Source organism: Periplaneta americana, chromosome 16 (genome assembly GCF_040183065.1).
Source record: "Periplaneta americana isolate PAMFEO1 chromosome 16, P.americana_PAMFEO1_priV1, whole genome shotgun sequence".
Taxonomy (NCBI): Eukaryota; Metazoa; Arthropoda; class Insecta; order Blattodea; family Blattidae; genus Periplaneta; species Periplaneta americana.
Window position 1 is genome coordinate 165,014,769 of NC_091132.1, and position 19,830 is coordinate 165,034,598.

Sequence of the window (19,830 nt, forward strand, 5' to 3'; positions counted from 1 at the left end):
CATGTGAGTATAGTGTGATTTACATTACTGGGTTCGACCTCTGAACCTTTAATTTTACAGGATCAAAAACCACATAGCGCTCTCAACCTCCGTATAATCCGGATTCTTTGTTATCCCGATTGCCCTTGGCTTACATAGTCCAAGATGCACTGGTGACATTAAAAAAGTTTAACAAGCAGTTCTCTAATGCTTACGTATGTTAAACATATACGATATACGTCCATTGTAATTGTAAATGTTACCTAGAATTAATATAATAAGTTCGTCCGAACCGGCCGAAAATCATCACTGCCAAGATGCATTTAACCATTTTACGATTTTTTCAGCTGTGTAGCTGTTGTAGTTCATATTCGATAACTGAAAATATTTCCATCGTTTTTACGACGGTTAAATACGCCGCAAATGTAAGTTTGAAAAAATTGTCCAAAAGTAGTCAAACTCAATAAATATCCCACACTGAAAGCCCTCATAATCCGGTACAATTTGCTCAGAACTCGCATCGTTTCTGATGAGTGGTTATCCTATTGAAATGTGGGCAGAAATTAGAATGGAATGCAGGCTTACATTCATTCAGTTATCATCTGTAAACATAATTTTGTTGTTCCAAATGATCCACAAATTCACACGCGAAATATTAAAAAATCTATGGATGCATGCAAAATGCAAGTTAAAACATAAATTTGAAACATCACGGCAATTGTTTCCGCCTTACAGGAATTCTGTGCGCGGACAAAAATGCAGGAATGTTTGAAACATTTGTTATTACATTGCATGCAAACTACGCTTTGTAGAAATCAAGTAAAATTGTAAGTACAAGCATTACTATCAATAAAGTGTCATTGTATTATCATTATAATTTAAAGTTCTTTATTCTCCTTTGAGAACAACTGAACAATAGAGATGGGTAAAAAATAACACAACAGTTATTTTGTAACTGTCCCGGTCTCGGAACTGTTGCAAACATGAACAGTAGGTCGGAACCTCCTGTTCCGAAATAACATTATTTCGACTCCGAGATGCTCACTTGTCCAGCTGTGGCGGACCCGCAGTATGCGTTGCGCAAGGCATGTTCCGACTCCGAGACAACAGAGAACAGTCGGAACACATTCCGTTGAACTGACAGCTCCGGCTACACTGTTCTCGTCGTTCTTTATGTTGTACTTGGAACAAGTTGGAACTTGAAACTCTCATGTGGATGGATGGGGAAGCATGGAAATTCAAATGCTTGGAGTGTGGTCATGATTAATGACACAGAGCGAGGTGCGATGCGAAGTTTAAATTCTTACATTGGTACAGATACGTTTCTAACATTTTACTAAGCCAGTGGGGAGGTTTCAGGTTTCACTACTGCAAATATATAAATATGTCTTTTTATTATTTATGAAATTATAATGTAATTATTATTATAACTAAGCATTAAGAAGAGTAAAAATAAGTATTAATGATTTGTTTTGTTTTTCTTTTACTACTTAACACGGAGAACAAAAATTACATGCTACACGTTTTACATATCATGTTAAATTTTTGAGTTGGCTACCGTGTCATTATGACTATGTACCAAAACCGTTGCTTACGAGATTACACAAGCTGGCGCATAGAGCTTGAAAAACGAGTCTGAAGTGGTTCCCTCGTAATGCCAATTCCGCCGCTCGGAGCGCTGTTCTGCCCTATATATTCATAGCAGAAGACTTAAAAGACATTGACATTTGGGACATTTAAAGGAGAAGACTTAAAAGACATTGACATTTGGGACATTTAAAGGACTCACCATTGCTTATTAAATGCTTCGTACAATATTTTATGGACAATAGACGTAATTTGCAAACTTCTACTCCTCAATTATATTACAATAAAAGGCTGTCATTCTTGATATTAAAACATATTACATATAAACTGAGGGACTGTCTGCTCTGTACTTCAGTTCATACACCAAACATTTCATGAAATAAATTAACTTGACATCTTACATATACGCACTATAGCCTACCCTTTTCACCTAATATTATTAATATTGTTATTAAATAAGATATTGCAACTAATTAAGGTACTGCATTATCTTTAATTTCCTTGAATTCATAATTAAGCATTTGCAAGAAGGCGTAACTTTTCCCTCTCTTTTAAAAAAATACGAACGTCACAATAATTGAGAAGTATAATTATTACGCGATTTTTTCTTGCAGTGGTGAAAACATTTCTATAGGCCTACTGATTAATCTATTGAGCAGAGTAATAGTAAACGCTGTAGTATTCTTTTCTGAAGCCAAGATTTTCGCAAGAACTGAAGTGCGACACATGTAAAGATGAGGAAATGTCCCTCTTTCTTTTGGGAAAACTTGTGAAGCCACTACTGGACAATATTGCCAAAGATATTTCCAGTAAATACGAAGTGATTAGGAAACTTAATCAGAAGCCCCTAAATATAAAAGTGCTGAAAGTGCAATAAACTGGGACATTTCTTAATTACATATAGAACACTGGAACTGACTATCTACAAGGACCCTCGTGTTATAAATATTATGATTATTTCAGATTGTGATACAGTTATAAGCGTACATTCCTAAAATTTAAAAGTAACAATGAGGATGCCCTATGTTATAGGAAAGTTTTAAACGTGTACATTTAACTTTTTTATGAATGATTTCCTGATCAAGATTTTCATTACCTATGTGCAAACTTTTGAAGTGAAGAGTGCAGTAAGAAACTGTTGGACATCTGATCAGTATTTTAATCATGTACTGGTTACAGTACATTAGATGTCTTCTTGAATATACCTGATGAGGTATATATATGAAGTTTGTATCGTCAGTAATCAAGTAGCCTACTTATGTATGTAATTTTTATTATCTGTACAGAAAAAAAAATAGCTTACGTGATAGTATGAAGTAATCTCTCACGAAATAATAAGGAAGAGAAAGGTGCTTAAATTTAAATATTGAAAACAGGATGATAAGAAGAAAATAATTTTTACTTCCTTTCAATTATTAATGAAACCTGGCCACTCACCATTCGCAGTTGATTTCTATGGTTACAGGTCTATTCTTCATATTCTGTAGCTTTCAAATAATTTCTAAAATAAATATTACGCCTACTTAGCTCTTGTAAAACGAAATTTTCACTTTTACTTTCAACGGAACACTCACTTATATTCAGTTCTTGTATCTTGCAGTAAATTATCCATTTGTGATCATCTTTCCAATATAACCTCCCATATAACCACTTAAAATCATGAGCTAGAATTTATTATTTTAAAAACATTTCCACGTACATACTGTTATAATTGTTATGAACCACAATACAAAAGACAACACTGTGAAATTGGATTAATTTACCAAGATCAACATCAATACTGGTAGTATAAAATCAATATAGGCCTAGGCTATATTATTTCATTATTTTATGGTATTAATTAGAAGAATTAATTTTGAAGAATTTACAAATATGCTGAAATAATTTATGACACCTCTTATAGAAATGTAAAAATATGTATGTACATTTTGAAACAATGGGTATAGCACCACTTGAAAATGTTGAGCACTTTAACAGTAACTTGTAAATTGTTCCATCACGTTGTCTATAGTGTTCATTTAATGTAGCACTTTTAGAATGAACGTGGTTCACATACATAAGAAGAAATGACGATGGAATGAGTCGAGACATACAGTTTTCTTTAATTTTTAGTAAATGATGAAGTTGAATATATACTGTTACTTCATATCCTAACATAAGTAGAGTTGCCACCATAGATGTAACACCTGAAATGAATATAAAATAAATTAATGTATTGGTAATGTACAAGAATAAAAAGAAATTAGGCTAGACATAACCTCACAAAATTACAAACACATGCTAAAACAAAAAAAAAAAAACTTTACGTATCCGTATATAATAAAACTAGATATTCTAGATATAATTTAATTCACACGATAACCACCTCAGCCTATTTCGCAGCAGCCATTAGTTACCAGTTTGAGGTGCATTACCTAATCTCATACTAACCTTGTTAAGTTCTCGTACCTAATTCACTGATAATTACGTAACAATACACAGGTCTAAAATACAGACAAATACACATTAATTACCGAATAAGTACAGCATGAAAATAATTAATTACTTTTGTCGGTATTTTCTAAAAGAGAAAGGGAAAACAGTAACAACATTATCTTCAACGTTTACATCACGTCGTTCACATTTTCATTAGGCCTATATCAGTAATGCTTGGTAAGTGAAACAATGCATGAAATTATTTTACATTTCGGGTCACATCATTCGAGAGTCGGAAAATGCAATTCGCCACTTTTAACATAGCATTGCTTGTTATATGAGAGAACTTTGACATTTACCTTAACCTATAAATATACGACCTGTTGGTACAGAGTTCTTCACATAGCAAAACACAGACAATTTTCGAATATAACTTAGCTGAACAAACTTCAAATAACATTGTAATATGCTTGGCATATTTGTAATATTCGTACTCAATGAGTAATGCACAGTTAATCGAACTATTTTCACGATGCACAATGCTTTGTAATGGTACTATTCATCATTTCATAGGGCAGAGAGGCGAACCTAGCGCCAGAAATTGTCATGACTCACAGAGACCTACTCTCGATCGTGCTATGCGCCAGCTTGTGTAATCACGTAAGCAACGACCAAAACTATAAGTGTTGCATTCTGACCTTGTATTCATCAGCTGTTTAGTTACTGAACATGAAGCTTCTGCTGGCATACACAGCAAGTTTCCAAAACCGATTCGAATGTGCATTGGAATGTCATCTTTTGAGAAGCATGTGTGCTATGTCATGCCGATAACGTATTTCAAAAGGAGTCCGAGCGATGAATGCTCCAACGCTATGTGGAAGCTGCTTGGTGAAGAGGGAGGGTAGTCTTTTGAACTCCTCAAAAGGAGCGAGAGTCGATAAACGATTCCGACTCATCTCTATAGACTACTTGTAAAGTTGTAACTGTTATTTCGGAACTGTTGTTTGGAACAGTATTTTCCGGAACCGGAACTGTTCCGAGAAAAGAACAACTTTGCCCATCTCTACTGAACAATGTATGTCTATCGTGTGTAATCTCGTAAGCAACGATGTCTATGCACCGCTTCCTTGTATGTATCACTGTCACTTAGATCTATGTGAACACGCAACTCGACTCAGCATCTTAATTTGGAATGCTGATATACATTTCTTGGAAGTGTATAATTATATTGTAAGTAAACATGGCTCTGATCATGAATATTTTATTATTATTATAGATTGATTATGATATATATATTACTTCAGTATAAGTGGTTTCTGATTACAGCGGTACATATTTTCCGCGAGAGTATCATTATTCATATGTGCACCATATTCGCCATATGCCTATACACTGTTTGCTTGATAGTGTCACTGCCCTTTAGATCTCAGTGATCACGCGAACTCGTCTCTGCATCATCCTTCATTTGGGACGTTGAAATACGACATTTCCTGGAAGTATATATTGTAAGTAAACATGAGCTTTAATCTTGAATATATTATCATTCTAGATTGATTACGGTCTATGTATTACTTCAGTATAAGTTATTTCTGATTGCAGCGCACATAATTTCCCCGTAAGTATCAATATTCATATGGATCATAACATAGTGCTCCATATTCGCCGTAAAAATCACAGTTTGTAACAACGAGTAAAGACGTTTTCCTAACAGCTTACGATCTGCAAATGGATGTCAGTTTCTTAATTCTTTCAGTAACTATGGATGTGATCAAGGCGGAACTCAAGGTCGACGCACTGTCTCCAGCAACAAGTGAATACACAGATGAGGATGAGAAGAAACCTATTTTAGAGGTATATTATAAGCTATTACTATCTCCCTGTTTTGTACATGCGACATTTATATAAATATAAATTTACATAGAACATAAAGTGTTCATCTCTGATATATTCATTGGGCTTATTGAAACAAAAAACTAAACAAATCTAGCAGATCCTCGTCTTTTTTTGTCACCATAGCACATCTTTTATATATTTTACACGTAAGCCATTTGGGAATTGATCCGAGCTCTTAAGGCTGGTTAACAATAAACCGGAAACGAGAATCGGAACGAAAACGGTAAAATTGTCAAAATGTAGAGGCTACATTTAAATGTGAGCATTCACAATAAACGAAAAAGCTTGCCGGAACCCGAGATCAGGAACGGAGATTTGGCCAAGTGTCAACTTTGGCGTTCACGTTTCCGATCACAGCCCACTAGATTCATTCTATTGCCATCTAAATGCTATTTTGTCGTCGTGTATTTTTGTAGCAAGAAGACTGTGACTTAACCTATACATCATTTTGTTCTGTGCTGTGCATCATGGAACAAGTTTTATATGTTGAGATTCTAATATTGAAATCCTCACATTTACGATAAGCGGCGCGCCTCGTACAAAGATGAGAAAATGAAGGAGAATATGTGGCTTACAATAGCTGCATCTTTGAACACCGATCGGCAAGGAATCATATTTTATTACTGTATTGGTTGTATTACACACTACATATTCACGGTTCAATTCAATAACTGCACTTGTGTTCATTTTTGTTCTATTACAAATGTTTCTCCTCTAATTATTTTACGTTATGGCAGACTTAAAATAGGTTGTGATAATAAAGATGCATGGGCATATTTATATTACCGTGCCTAATGAAATGTTTCAGTTGAAATTTCGAAGTTGGTTAACTTGTGTTTATGTTGACTGCCTTGTACTCATGAGAGAACGCCATTGGTCAGTTATACACAATAACATCAGAATGCTTAATATCGACTTTACATATCGTTATTGACATACATATCGATATGCATAGTCGTCTACGTTCTCGGTTTATTGTGAATAAAAAATTTTCATATTCACGTCCTGTGCTTCTCGTTTTCATTCTGGTTCTCGTTCCTGGTTTATTGTGAACCAACCTTTAATTTAGGATAAAGTTTACAGGAAGCTTTATTCAAATTTTCTTTCATTAGCCATTCTCACTTTTTAATATTTTACAACATGTCTAATGCAACACTTGTTATAAACTAAGCCATATTGACATCTGTAGCGTGACTATGGTGTAGCAGATATGCCTTCAACTTCTACTTGCGACCTCTTTAGTTACGTAACATACGAGCATGTATAATTTTTTTCCTTATGGTTGTTCTAAAATAAATCGTATGTTGTAAACTATGTACAGGATCGACACTTAATATGCTGGTTTGCAATGTAACTTATAAGATTTAGGGTCGTATTCATAGACGAGACTTTGGACCAAAGTTGACTTTGGAAAGTACAAAGTCACCATTTTCCTATTCACACTGGACACTTTGAGGAAAATAAACTTCAATCGTGACTTTACTTCGAAGTCGCCGAAAATCTAGACTTTGACTTCGATTTTTGTTCTTGGACAAAAGGAAAATGGCTGATATTTGGGAAATTGTTGAATTTACCGAGAATATTCAAGAAAACTAGGAGATTATTAAAGCTGCTCATGTTCCTTGGCGTATTATTATAGATTATAAATCCAAATCAAGGTACAGATTTGATAGTATTAAATATCCTTGTCATGTTTCAACTTTCATTGATGAACAATCAAAGAGGATAATCTGTTCCAACAGTAAATAATACAACTTATTTCATCGCGATTTTACGCTATAGGCAAGGATTAATTGCTTAATATACAGTTGGAAATGCAGTTAATTTATAATCCTTGCTTCGTCATAATGCTTTCTGCATATTCATTTCAGATAATTTTAAGTAGTTTCTGCAGACATGCAGGGAATAATTCTGCCAACTGTCATCAGGATAATATGTCTCTTTCATAGTCTGTCATTGGTGGAATCTTATCTTCCATGTCTTCACAACAAAATTATTTTACAATGAAATATTTTCAGGGCTTAATATGTAACTAACGTAACTGCAATTAATAGGTGTTTTATTCATAACAAAATTCTTAACAGACAATACTATTTCAGATAAACTATAACATCATGTTTTGTAGTTAGGAATTGTGTTATATATAAGACTGTTCGAACTGAGTTACGATTTTTTGTGGCCAAGTAGAAGAACAAATCATTATCGATTCGTATAAAGACCTAAAAGTGTCCATTTTTGTACTTATGTTATTTTTACAATAAGCCTCGAATAATATTATTCTTATGTAAAGCTTGAAGAACTGTTAACAATTCCTTAACACGTACCAATGTTCAATCATTTAATTCATTCGTCACTGAAAAGTTGGCTTTGATTGTGGCAATGCCAACTCTATTTCAACAATCTATTAATTTAATTCGTTTAGAAGGCAGTGATTTTGATTGCCAACATTAGAACAAGATCGTCAAATCTCGATTTACCAAAGTCGAAGTCAAAGTCTCAGAAGTATTGTCTATGAATAGAACTTTTAACAAAGTTAAACTTTACTACGAAAGTCGACTTTGAGAAGTCTTCATTCAAAGTCTTGTTTATGAATACGCCCTAAAATGTGATTACCAGGGTTGATCTTTGATTTTGCGGTTGATCATTTGCGATGCGTATGTAAAATATTGTGAATTTTATTTCCAACTCAACAATAGGATTTTATTCTTCCAACAATAATTCCTTTCTACAATTCACCTTAAACGCTCTCGTCAACAATAGGATTTTCACTCAACTCAGTATTCGTTATAGCACTCCACTGACGGCAATGACAATTTACTTGGACTATTACGAACAACAATGAACTGTTAATCTCAACTAATATTTACAAAGCACTATTTACAAATCAGAACTATCAGTTCACAGTTCACAGTTCTTCTAGCTCAGTCACTCGAGTTCACAGTATCTCGAACCACAGTCCTTCAGAGACAGTTCACTGTACTCGAACTCAGGTCCCTCCAACTGCGGTCCAATGCACTCGAACTCAGGTCCCTCCAACTGCGGTCCACTGCACTCGGACTCAGGCCTTCGGATGCTGTCACAGTTGCCGACGCACACTCGAGCCGAACTCCGGTACACAAGACTGGCTTGCTTGCTCTGGCTTACTCACTGACTGGCTGACTAATCAACTGAAACACTGCCCAAGTTCGCGCGCCTTTCTTCTTTTATAGCAAAATCATAGTTGCGAGAAATTTCTATGGCTGTGCAGAGATAGCTCTCTCGCATTATCTGGATATCCCCACTTCGACGGACTTCTGGAAGAGTCGGGATGGTCCGTCCCCCCTACTCCGCACGCAGCAGTTGCGCGCGCACTCTCTCCTCGTCGCATTGGCCCTTTCCCCTCTTCTCTCTGCCGCGCGCCGTACCTCAGTGCTCCGTGAAGCCTGTGTCGGCTCACGCGCGGTCCGCTCTCTTGCGGAACGCTGGTCGTGAGTTCGAATCTCACGTCGCTGTCACAATATAATTAAATGTTTCACCACGCATTTAGTTTTCTCAACTAGTTGCAGTAGGATAGATTAGATTAGATTAGATTAGATTAGATTTATTTATTTAACCTGGTAGATATAAGGCCGTCAGGCCTTCTCTGCCCCTCTACCAGGGGATTACAACTATAACATGAACAATAAGATTACAATTAATATTAAATTTACAATTACAATTACAATAAAAATTAAAGTACGACAAGAATACCTGATTAATGAAAGCTAGACATTTTATCATAGAAGTTAAGAACAAAGAATATTTTTGTATTTACTAAATTACAAATTAAACCTACAATAACAAAATTCTATAGTGATGAAATTACCGGATATTGAGATATTTTGTGGTAGATTAAAAGAACTATTTACAAGAAACCATGTCTGAACGAGTCTCAATTACTGACCAAGTGCCTAGTAAGTTGGCGTTTGAATTGAATTTTATTTCGACAGTCCCTGATGCTAGCAGGTAGCGAATTCCAGAGTCTTGGCAGGGCTATTGTGAAAGAGGATGAGTATGAGGAGGTGCGATGGGATGGTATTGTTAGTATTGTTTCATGGCGAGAGCGTGTGTTCAGTTTGTGCTGGGAAGAAAGGATAGTATAGAAGGTGCAGTAGCTTAGCAGTATATTAATTATTAGCTATTATTATTATTATTATTATTATTATTATTATTATTATTATTATTATTATTATTTCTTACCACCGTTTATTACTGTCTCACTAATATTACTTATCTAATTTTCATTATTTACTTTTACTTTCATTATTCACTTTCTTGTTTTTTGCGGTCTAAATATTAAAGTAATAACTATAACTATGTTATCCAGTTGTATTCAGTTATAATTAGAGTCTCGCTCGACGGAAAAAAAAGGCTACTGGCCTTACCTCTGCTAGATTAAATGAATTATTATTATTACTTATTTTATTATGTGTTTCTGTTGTCCGAGAACCATAACGTAATCCGTGTCGAGTCCTCTGCCTCATGTCGCCAAATCCCGTCTCTCTATCACCAATTCCATCGACGCTAACTAATCTACTAGTTGTTACACCGTCATCAAATAATCAAGTAAAATCTCTTAGTTTATTTAAACTGCACTTGGCTAGTGTTTTTGCATAGATAATATACGTTTTCATATGAATCGTGATCCTATTCGTCACAGTGTAAAGCAAGTTCTGTGCGTTGTGATCAGGCTGAGGCATATCAACAAATAGAGAGCAGCTGATACCAATGGAAGTCGTGTTCTAACCCCCTTTAATAAATTGTTCATTTAAGATATCTCTTTGTACTGCAGGAACGGAATCTTGTGGATCAGCTTGTGACTGGTATAAAGGAGGAATATGAGGACTACAGCCACGATCTCACAACTGAGACAAAATTTGAGGAACTTCCGGTGCCAATTTCGTTCCCTGTGGTGAAACGTGAACCTGAGGTGAGTGGAGCACAAGGAATGCATTGTGTGTTCTTCGTCGAGTGTTTATGTTGAATTTTGTTTATAACGGACACTACCTCTTTACAACAGTACTTGTAGTGCATCATATAAAATTGAAAATATATTTAATATATTTATGCATGTGCCTAATTTATTTGTATTTTTATTATACTTATTTGTTCACACTTGTGCAGTAAAGGTTAGCGCATGTGGCTGCGAGACCAGGTGGCCCAGGTTCGATTCGTGGCAATTTACGTGGTTGAGGTTTTTCCGTGGTTTACCTTCTACTAATATGAGCAATTGCTGGGTAACTTTCTTTGCTGACCCCGCATTGTTGTCACTGGTATTATCACCTTCATCTCATTGAGACCCTAAATAAACTGACATGTTGATAAAGTATCGTAAAATAGCCTATTTAAAAAAAAAACTGTAGTCATTTTCTCGTAAAACCGTCTTAACAACAGATTATAAGCGTGTGTCACAGCATTTTAAATTACTGGTACACCTTTAGTGTGCCACATGTTGAAAAAGGTTAAAAAAACTGTTCAACAAGAAAAAGATGTGCCGCCTGAAATATATGCCCCAAGAATTGTCTGTTATTAGCTAAGATTCTAGTACGTTTATTAAGACTTAAATGCGATTGTGTGGCAACTAAAATCGATGGACTTTTGTTCACGTAAATTTATGTTCTAATTGCTTTGTATTTGTAGCAAGAGGAGAGTGACTTCAATGAGGAGCCAAGGATGGGAGTGACGGAAGAGGGCAACGAGGTTTTTGTCGAAAGGTGAGTGTAGTGTACTAGTCTTCACGTAGGGATTTCATTGTGTTCGAAGTGACCGTTTTCGTCACTCTTCAGAAGCAGCTTCTGAAGAACTTCACATTCACACTCCACTTCTCTTGATATCTTGTTTTCATAAATACTGTTCAAGCCTTTCTTCATATTCTTTACTAAGAGTTCTATATTTTCAAGAAAATAATCTAGATGGACGTGCAATCACTTATATTGCATCCTAGGGTCTTGAAATCTTTAACTTAATTTCTACAGTTCTTTTATAATTGAAGTCTTTCTAATTCCCTAGTAAATGATAAACTACCATTTTGAGTCCATTCCAAGAGTTTTTCTCCGAACAGCTCATCACGTTTAGGAAGTCTAATTTCCCTATTTTATTTGTTTATCCATTTGTTTGTTTGTTCGTCTGTTAGTTCAAGCATTCTAATGCAGTTAAGGACGTCAATCTTTCACATCACTGGAATTACAACTGCAATAATATATACAGTGGTTTTAAAAATGTTCCACCAGGTGCTGATTTCTTTCTGTTTGGCCACTGTTTCCCCTTCCACTGCATATACCTAGCCCTACTGTCCGTCTCACACAAGACACTTGTCGGTGATGTCATTAATCCAGAGTTCTTACCAATAGAGCCATTATCTCTCTTATTCTTCAATACTTCTCACACATAGAGAATTTAGAGCATTGGTATCACGAAATCTTAACGGAAACTTATGATTTTGAAGTTAGGGGATAGCTACGTGCTTCTCTGTAAAAGACTGCATATAACTGTATGACTACTCAGTGTTCAGGCACCGATGTAGAAAATGTTGCAGCAAGTAATGTTTTGTGGTTGTAGTGAATTCATTATCATATAAATGCGACAATTTATATTATTCGACCTGAGATGCGTCATGCACAATAATAATCAGCAGTAAAAAAAGGTGAAATAAATTTAGAAAAATTTCACAAAACACGAACAAGAAAGACAAACGTTATTTGAAAATGGAGATATTTGTGATATATAATTATGATTCTATGACTTTTGTTATAAATTAACAATACTTCTCGTTAAATAATATATACTAAAAGCCAGGTTATGAACCGACTGTTGCTCTCTTTCTTAGCTCTGTTGCCACATAGTGGCGCGAGATTCAAAGCGTGTTCAGCATTTGTCACCGATATCTTTAAAATAACTGTCGTAGCTGTGGTTTCAATTATTAATTTAATAAAGAAGTGCAGTATATAACGAATTCAAACATTTCAATTAAACGAACGAACATCGATTCGATTCAAATACTTATGATTATGATAATAATAATGATAATAATATAGTGTTATCTAATTTATATCAACATGTATTATAGCAATTTTTTTTTTGAGTCGTCGTTATAAATCGAATTAACTATTTAGCTATTTTTGTACATCAATAATAATAATTTAATGGATACGATTCTAATTTTATATTTATACTGATTGAGTCACATATATTCAATTATCATCATGATGATGATTATTATTATTATTATTATTATTATTAATATTATTATTATTATTATTATTATTATTATTAGTCCACACCTGTAGAGTAACGGTCAGCGCGTCTGGCCGCGAAATCAGATGGCCCGGGTTCGAATCCCGGTCGGGGCAAGTTACCTGGTTGAGGTTTTTTCCGGGGTTTTCCCTCAACCCAATATGAGCAAATGCTGGGTAACTTTCGATGCTGGACCCCGGATTCATTTCACCAGCATTATCACCTTCATTTCATTCAGACGCTAAATAACCTGAGATGTTGATAAAGCGTCGTAAAATAACACAATAAAAAAATTATTATTATTATTATTATTATTATTATTTTTAATTTCCATAGTCCACACCTGTGGAGTAACGGTCAGCGCGTCCGGCTGCGAAACCAGGTGGCCCGGGTTCGAGTCCCGGTTGGGCAAGTTACCTGGTTGAGGTTTTTCCGGGGTTTTCCCTCAACCCAATACGAGCAAATGTTGGGTAGCTTTCGGAGCTCCCAGGACTCATTTCACTGGCATTATCACCTTCATCTCATACAAACGCTAAATAACTTGAGATGTTGATACAGCGTCGTAAAATAACCCAATAGAAAAAAAGAACCATATCTTGGTACGTAAAAACATGCACAAACTGAACAACAAAGAAAGATAGTTATTTCCTAAGCTTTTATGTCATTAATTATTGGTTGGAATTGCAATGTGTACTAACAATGTTGACATACATTTTCATATATCATAGGAGTTCATTCTTCACACTTCAAGGACACTTCTTGTTTAGATGTAACATTCTCTATATCGGTAATATTATGTTAGCAGGTGCAGTTCTCAAAACTGAACATAAATTATTGTCTGTCAGTCGACTCCTTAGATTAGGTTTGTTAATTTTCATGGAAGGGAAAAACTGGTTACACCTACTGTCGAACACTGATATTATTCTTATAACAAATTGTTATATTATTATTTAAAATAAAAAGTAAATACTAAAGTAATTGAGGATATTGTAATGATGCGTACAATGCTCTATACTGCAGGTAAGAGAGGTATATCAGGTGGTAAAGTTTGCATGAGAGATTAGCTGGAGCAAAGTGGGGTAGTATTCGGCAGACTTTGAACATAACGTACAAAACATTCATCAAGCCAATACTTCTCTACAATGCAGAGGTATTAATTACGGCAAATAATTTCAACCTGAATCGACTAGAAGTATGTCAAAATCAGGCCCTGTGACTAATAACTGGTGCAGCAAAATCAACCCCAATCACGACAATGCAAGCCCTAACCCAGAAACCTCCAATATATCTCACTCTAGAGGAGCAGGCACTAACACATCATGAAAAAATGCTACGGTTAACAACAACAAAATGGGAAAAAAGACTGTTACAACCAACCAAGTTGCAAACACAAACAAGTTTTCTGTCCAAAGTCACGGAAATAAAAACAGAATTGAATCTCCCTAAATCTAAAGACAACATTTTAAGCGAGAAAACCCTCTAACCTTCGAACCAATTAACATTAAACTAGATTTAGAACAACCAGTTACAAAATCTGAAAATTCCAAACGTCTACTAAAAGCACTGGCATTAGAAGCTGTGAATAATAGATACCGACCAGAAAAATGGTTACATATCTACACAGATGGGTCTACTATCGATAACAACTCAGGATCAGGAATTACGTGCGCGTTATTATCATTTTATCAACCAGCAGGACATCATACAACAAATTTTGGTGCGGAAATAATGGCTGTTCATATCTCACTCTAACACCTACTATACAGAATAGATAAATTTCAAAATCCTGTCATTCTCTCTGATTTTAAAGCAGCATTATATGCAATAAATTCATATAAAATGATGTCAATCCAATTTAAAGAATGTCACAAAATGATCCAACAACTTCAAAAACTACAGAAAAGATTTCAATTGCAATGGATACCTGCACATTGTGGAATTGCTGGAAATGAAACCGCAGACTTTCTTGGCAAAAAAGGATCCAATTTAACTCAGAATACAAGGAGAAGCCTACCTTCTACATCCATCAAAAGACTAATTAAAAATAAATATAAAATCAAGCAAAACCAAGCACTATGAACCAGAGCCAAAGATAAGAAATGGAGGATTTTAATAAAAAAAAAAAAACAGAAATTATTCCAGAAATCCCACGTAAATCTGCAGTAGCAAAATTCAGACTGCTTACAGAACACGATTATTTGGCTAAAAACTTTAATAAAATAGGAATTTACACAAATACAAATTGCCTCCTATGCAACAAAGAAGAAGAAATGACTGAAGATAAACTACAAACCTGTGAAGTTCTACCTGATGGATCCACCACAGAGAAATATTGGACAGCAAGAACGCTAATGGCTTCATTGCCAAAGCCCGGCATTAGGTAACAACAACAACAACAACAGTTTGCAGGCGTGCTGTGCTGGAACGAAATTGAGGAACAGCATGAGAGAGAATGGGATACCGACTTTGGTTTAGAGGAAAGGGCTTGACATTGCTGTAAATGATTCTGATGTACTTCTTCCTAAAGAATGCACATAGGAAAAAATGGTGAAGGAATAATTCCAATTTTGTTGAAGTGTTTCATACTATTTCTATACCACATACAAACATGAATGGAATTATCATTAAATATTTAGACTTTTTTGTTTATATATTTGTTTTTGTATCTTTATATTCGGTGTATTTCTCATTACTCTAGGAAGTGAAACAAATATTAATTTTGTTTGTAGAGGCCAGTTGTCATTTATTAATAGGCTACAGGTTATGTGCAATAATATATTACAAAACAAGCGTACCAAATTTTATTTACAAACGTCATTACCTTTTCAAATAAATTATCTTTAACTGGAATAAAGGATAATTTTACACTAATGGGAAGCCAAATCACAATTTATTGCACGAAGAGTGGACCTCTTATCTTTACGTCACATACACCACTTAAGTTTGACTACGTTGTAGACGGACGAGTTTCAGTGAACAAACAGAACTCCAATAGCTTCATATGCAGTTCTTTGTTATACAGGTGAAATCCTAATTGTTTAAAATTCTGATACCTTCAACTTTACTCATAAATTATTTACAAGATTGAATCTCCAATGATAATGTAGCTGCTGCTGAAATGGATTTGTTTTGATTTGAATATTCAATAATTGACTGTATATTTTTTGTGGCTATTTAATAGATTAATCGTATATTTACTTCAGGATTGCAGCTACTAATGACGAGATTGTGTCATCAAATTTCGACAGTCTTGCACCTGAAGAGAACGAGACTGTGTGTGAGATTCCCAAGATATCAGGTTCCTCGGGAAAACCTGCGCGGACTCGTGACGATGAAAAGCAATTGGAATTTGAATTGAGTAAAGTATGTTTCTGGAATTCGGCACAACTGCAGAAGAAACCTTTCACATGCGATATTTGTCGTAAGTCTTTTTCAAACACAAGTGACTTAAAAACTCATGAACGTGTGCACACAGACGAAAAACCTTTTAAATGCAATGTTTGTAGTAAGGGATTCTCTCAGTCGTCTAGCCTAAAAAGTCATGCACGTCTACACAAAGGTGACAAGGTTTTCAAATGTGATGTTTGCGGCAGGTGTTTCTCGCATTACAGATCTCTCTGTAACCATAAACTTATCCATACCGGCGAAAAATCTTTGAAGTGTGGTGTTTGCGGTAAGAGTTTCTGGGAGTCGCGCAGCCTAAGAAAACATGAACGTCAGCACATGGAGGGGAGACCATTAACGTGTGAAGTTTGTGGTAAGTCTTTCTCATATTCGAGTACCCTAAGAAAACATGATTGCGTGAACGCTTGTGAGAAGCCTTTCAAATGTGATATTTGTTGTAAGAGTTTCTTCGAGTCGTGTAAACTAAGACTGCATGAACGCGTGCACACGCGCGAGAAACCTTTCAAATGTGGTGATTGTGGTAAGTGTTTCTCGTATTCCAGTAGCCTGACAAAACATAAACTGGTTCACACAGGCGAGAAACGTTTTAAGTGTGATATTTGTGGTAAGTGTTTCTCGGTGTCGGGTAGCTTAAAAAAGCATGAACTCCGCCACGCAGGCGAGAAGCCTTACAAATGTAACGTTTGTGGTAAGTGTTTCTCGGATTCCGGTAGCCTGATAAAACATAAACTGGGTCACAGAGGCGAGAAACGTTTCAAGTGTGATGTTTGTGGTAAGTGTTTCTCGGCGTCGGGTAGCTTAAAAAAGCATGAACGCCGACACACAGGCGAGAAGCCGTACAAATGTAACGTTTGTGGTAAGTGTTTCTCGGATTCAAGTAATCTCAGAAAACATGAACGCGCGCACACTTGCGAGAAACCTTTCAAATGTCGTGATTGTGGTATGTGTTTCCCGTTTTCCAGTAGCTTGATAAAGCATAACCGGAGGCACACAGGCGAGAAGCGTTACAAGTGTGATGTTTGTGATGAGTGTTTCTTGTATTCCAGTAGCTTGAGAAAACATAAACAGGGCCACACAGGTGGCAAGCCTTTCATGTGTGATGTTTGCGGTAAGTGTTTCTCGGTGTCAGGTGGCTTAAAAAAGCATGAACGCCGACACACAGGCGAGAAGCCTTTCAAATGTAATTTTTGTGGTATGTGTTTTGCGGATTCGAGTAATCGGAGAAGACATCTACGCCGGCACACGGGCGAGGAACCTTTGAAATGCGCCTAAAATTCAGTGCTCTCCGACAAAGAGGTGGGGAAATTTTGAGTGACTTTCAGAGCCGAATAGTCTGACAAGCCATGATTTCTAGCACATAGCCGAGACACTTAAATCTGTTTCGGTGGTAGGTATAACTTAAGTACTCATATACTGCAGGATTAGAGCAACAAACCTTTGTAATGCGGATTTTGTGCTAAGTGTTCTCGCGGTCGTGTAGCTTAAAATCCCACGATCGCCTATACGCGAGGAGACTTCCAATGCTGATATCTATGATACGAGTTTCTTTTTAAAGACGATTTAAGATATGTTTTCAAAATTACTAACGAAAAAATTTAGTAATGTGATGAATTTGGGTTGTGTTTCTCTTACTCTTGTAACCTAAACCTTCATGTACGCAAGCACAGACTCGAAAACTTTTGGGCTAGGTCGACAATAAACCTGGAACGGAAACAAAAACGAGAAGGATTATACAGTTAAAATACATACATTAAAGTTGCGCATTCACAACTACGTGGAAGTTTGATTCAATCTGTAGCCATCATAAAACTATTTTGTGCGAGATCGTGCATATTTGCTACGTTTCCGCACAAAACCAATACGTGGAAAGTGTAAAATTCCACATTCAGTTTTCCCAACCTAACACACATAACAATTTCCCTCTTCCTACCGCTTAAGTAACATATTGATTTTACTGCTTTAGGCTTTTAACATATTATTTTTCGAGACATTCAATATAGTAATAATTATGAATAGGAAACTCACCACTGCAATATCACCTAAATTGCACTGTTAATTATTGTTTTTAAATATTTGCAAAAATTAAGTAAACTCTACAACTCCACTAAAGTTACTGCATTCGTGATGCAAGTAACATTAAGGAAGCCGTGAAAAAATCAACATAATTCCAGACTCATCATGGCGGCTACTTAGAACGAAGGAGATGTTATTACTGCAATATGTTATTTAAATAATATTGTTTAAATATTAAAATAAAAAATAAATCATTACATAACCTTGCCGTTTGTTTTAAGTTCGCATTTATAGACTGAAGAAAAAAAAAGACAGACGTATATCACGGCCTGCTGGAGTATATTAAACACAAAACGTTTTAAAGAAACAATGTTGAAGATAGATATTTTTGTTTTGCAAATTTGCCGTCACTGAACAGAAACCAAGAAATTCCTCTTTCTGGTATGTAATAAACGATCTTCGCACAAAAGAATGTACGATACACGAGCCGTAAGTTTTCTTTCAATTCTCGGAAATTAAAAAAGGTCAACTACGTTTCACTTTTTCAAACTTTTCCTCCAACATGAAAACTTCAACATACCGCTCTTGTAACGCATATTACTATTCTCACCGTATTTTTATGGCTTAGAGGCCGTAACATTTCTTGATCATATCCAACTAATTCAGTAGAATCACTTTCAGTATTAGTCTACGTGTATCTGAGTAGACTACCACGTGATTTGAATTCTTAAATATTCTGTGTCATAAATTGTTTAGTTGATTAACCAAACTTTGTTTATGTTAACTGGCTTGTACTCGTGACAGAACGCCATTATACACAAGTAACATCAGAATAGGTAGTACTGACTTTACTTATCGTTATTGACATGCATTGTATTTTCTGCTCTTAGTTTATTGTAAATAAAAATGGACTTTTGTAATCATACAATGTAGTTGTAAAAATTTTATTAAAGCAACCACAATTTTACATGTTTTTCATATTATTTCTTATATTGTGTACTAATTCATGACCACGAGGATTGTAACGAATTATCAGAGTGAAATGAGTTTTTGCACTACAAGACTACGAAATATAACGGGATTTGTGAAACATAGTGTACTAAATATGAGTGTAACAAAATTAATCAATATGAATATGGAAACATTTCCTTCATCTCTTACGTACAAAAATTAAGCCTATATTATTCAATGAATGTTTCGTATGATAATAAAAATTATAAATTCCTTATAGTAATATTTTTATGACAGTTATTCTGTCAAATGTCTCATGTTTGAAATAATATCGCA

The 19,830-nt window shown here is 35.3% G+C and overlaps 1 protein-coding gene across 3 annotated transcripts; it reads left to right on the forward strand.

Moving 5' to 3' along the window:
* The first annotated feature begins 5,136 nt into the window (after positions 1 to 5,136).
* LOC138691767 (zinc finger protein 678-like) lies at positions 5,137 to 19,830 on the forward strand. 3 transcript variants are annotated; one of them, XM_069814121.1, is made up of 5 exons: positions 5,137 to 5,211; positions 5,735 to 5,832; positions 10,685 to 10,822; positions 11,533 to 11,606; positions 16,329 to 19,830. In XM_069814121.1, exons 2-5 carry the CDS (start codon positions 5,740 to 5,742, stop codon positions 17,800 to 17,802), a joined length of 1,779 nt encoding a protein of 592 aa, XP_069670222.1. In that variant the 5' UTR covers positions 5,137 to 5,211; positions 5,735 to 5,739; the 3' UTR covers positions 17,803 to 19,830. The 3 variants fall into 3 exon arrangements, with proteins under 3 accessions (XP_069670222.1, XP_069670221.1, XP_069670220.1); XM_069814120.1 differs by lacking the exon at positions 5,137 to 5,211 and adding an exon at positions 5,227 to 5,486; XM_069814119.1 differs by lacking the exon at positions 5,137 to 5,211 and having other exon boundaries at positions 5,227 to 5,832.

What these genes read in the sequence shown, in the direction of transcription:
- LOC138691767 (XM_069814119.1), top strand. Translation starts at nt 5,707, where the DNA reads ATGGATGTCAGTTTCTTAATTCTTTCAGTAACTATGGATGTGATCAAG. An exon ending in TGGTGAAACGTGAACCTGAG is followed by an intron (nt 10,823 to 11,532) that starts GTGAGTGGAGCA and finishes TTGTATTTGTAG; the next exon opens with CAAGAGGAGAGTGACTTCAA. An exon ending in AACGAGGTTTTTGTCGAAAG is followed by an intron (nt 11,607 to 16,328) that starts GTGAGTGTAGTG and finishes TATTTACTTCAG; the next exon opens with GATTGCAGCTACTAATGACG.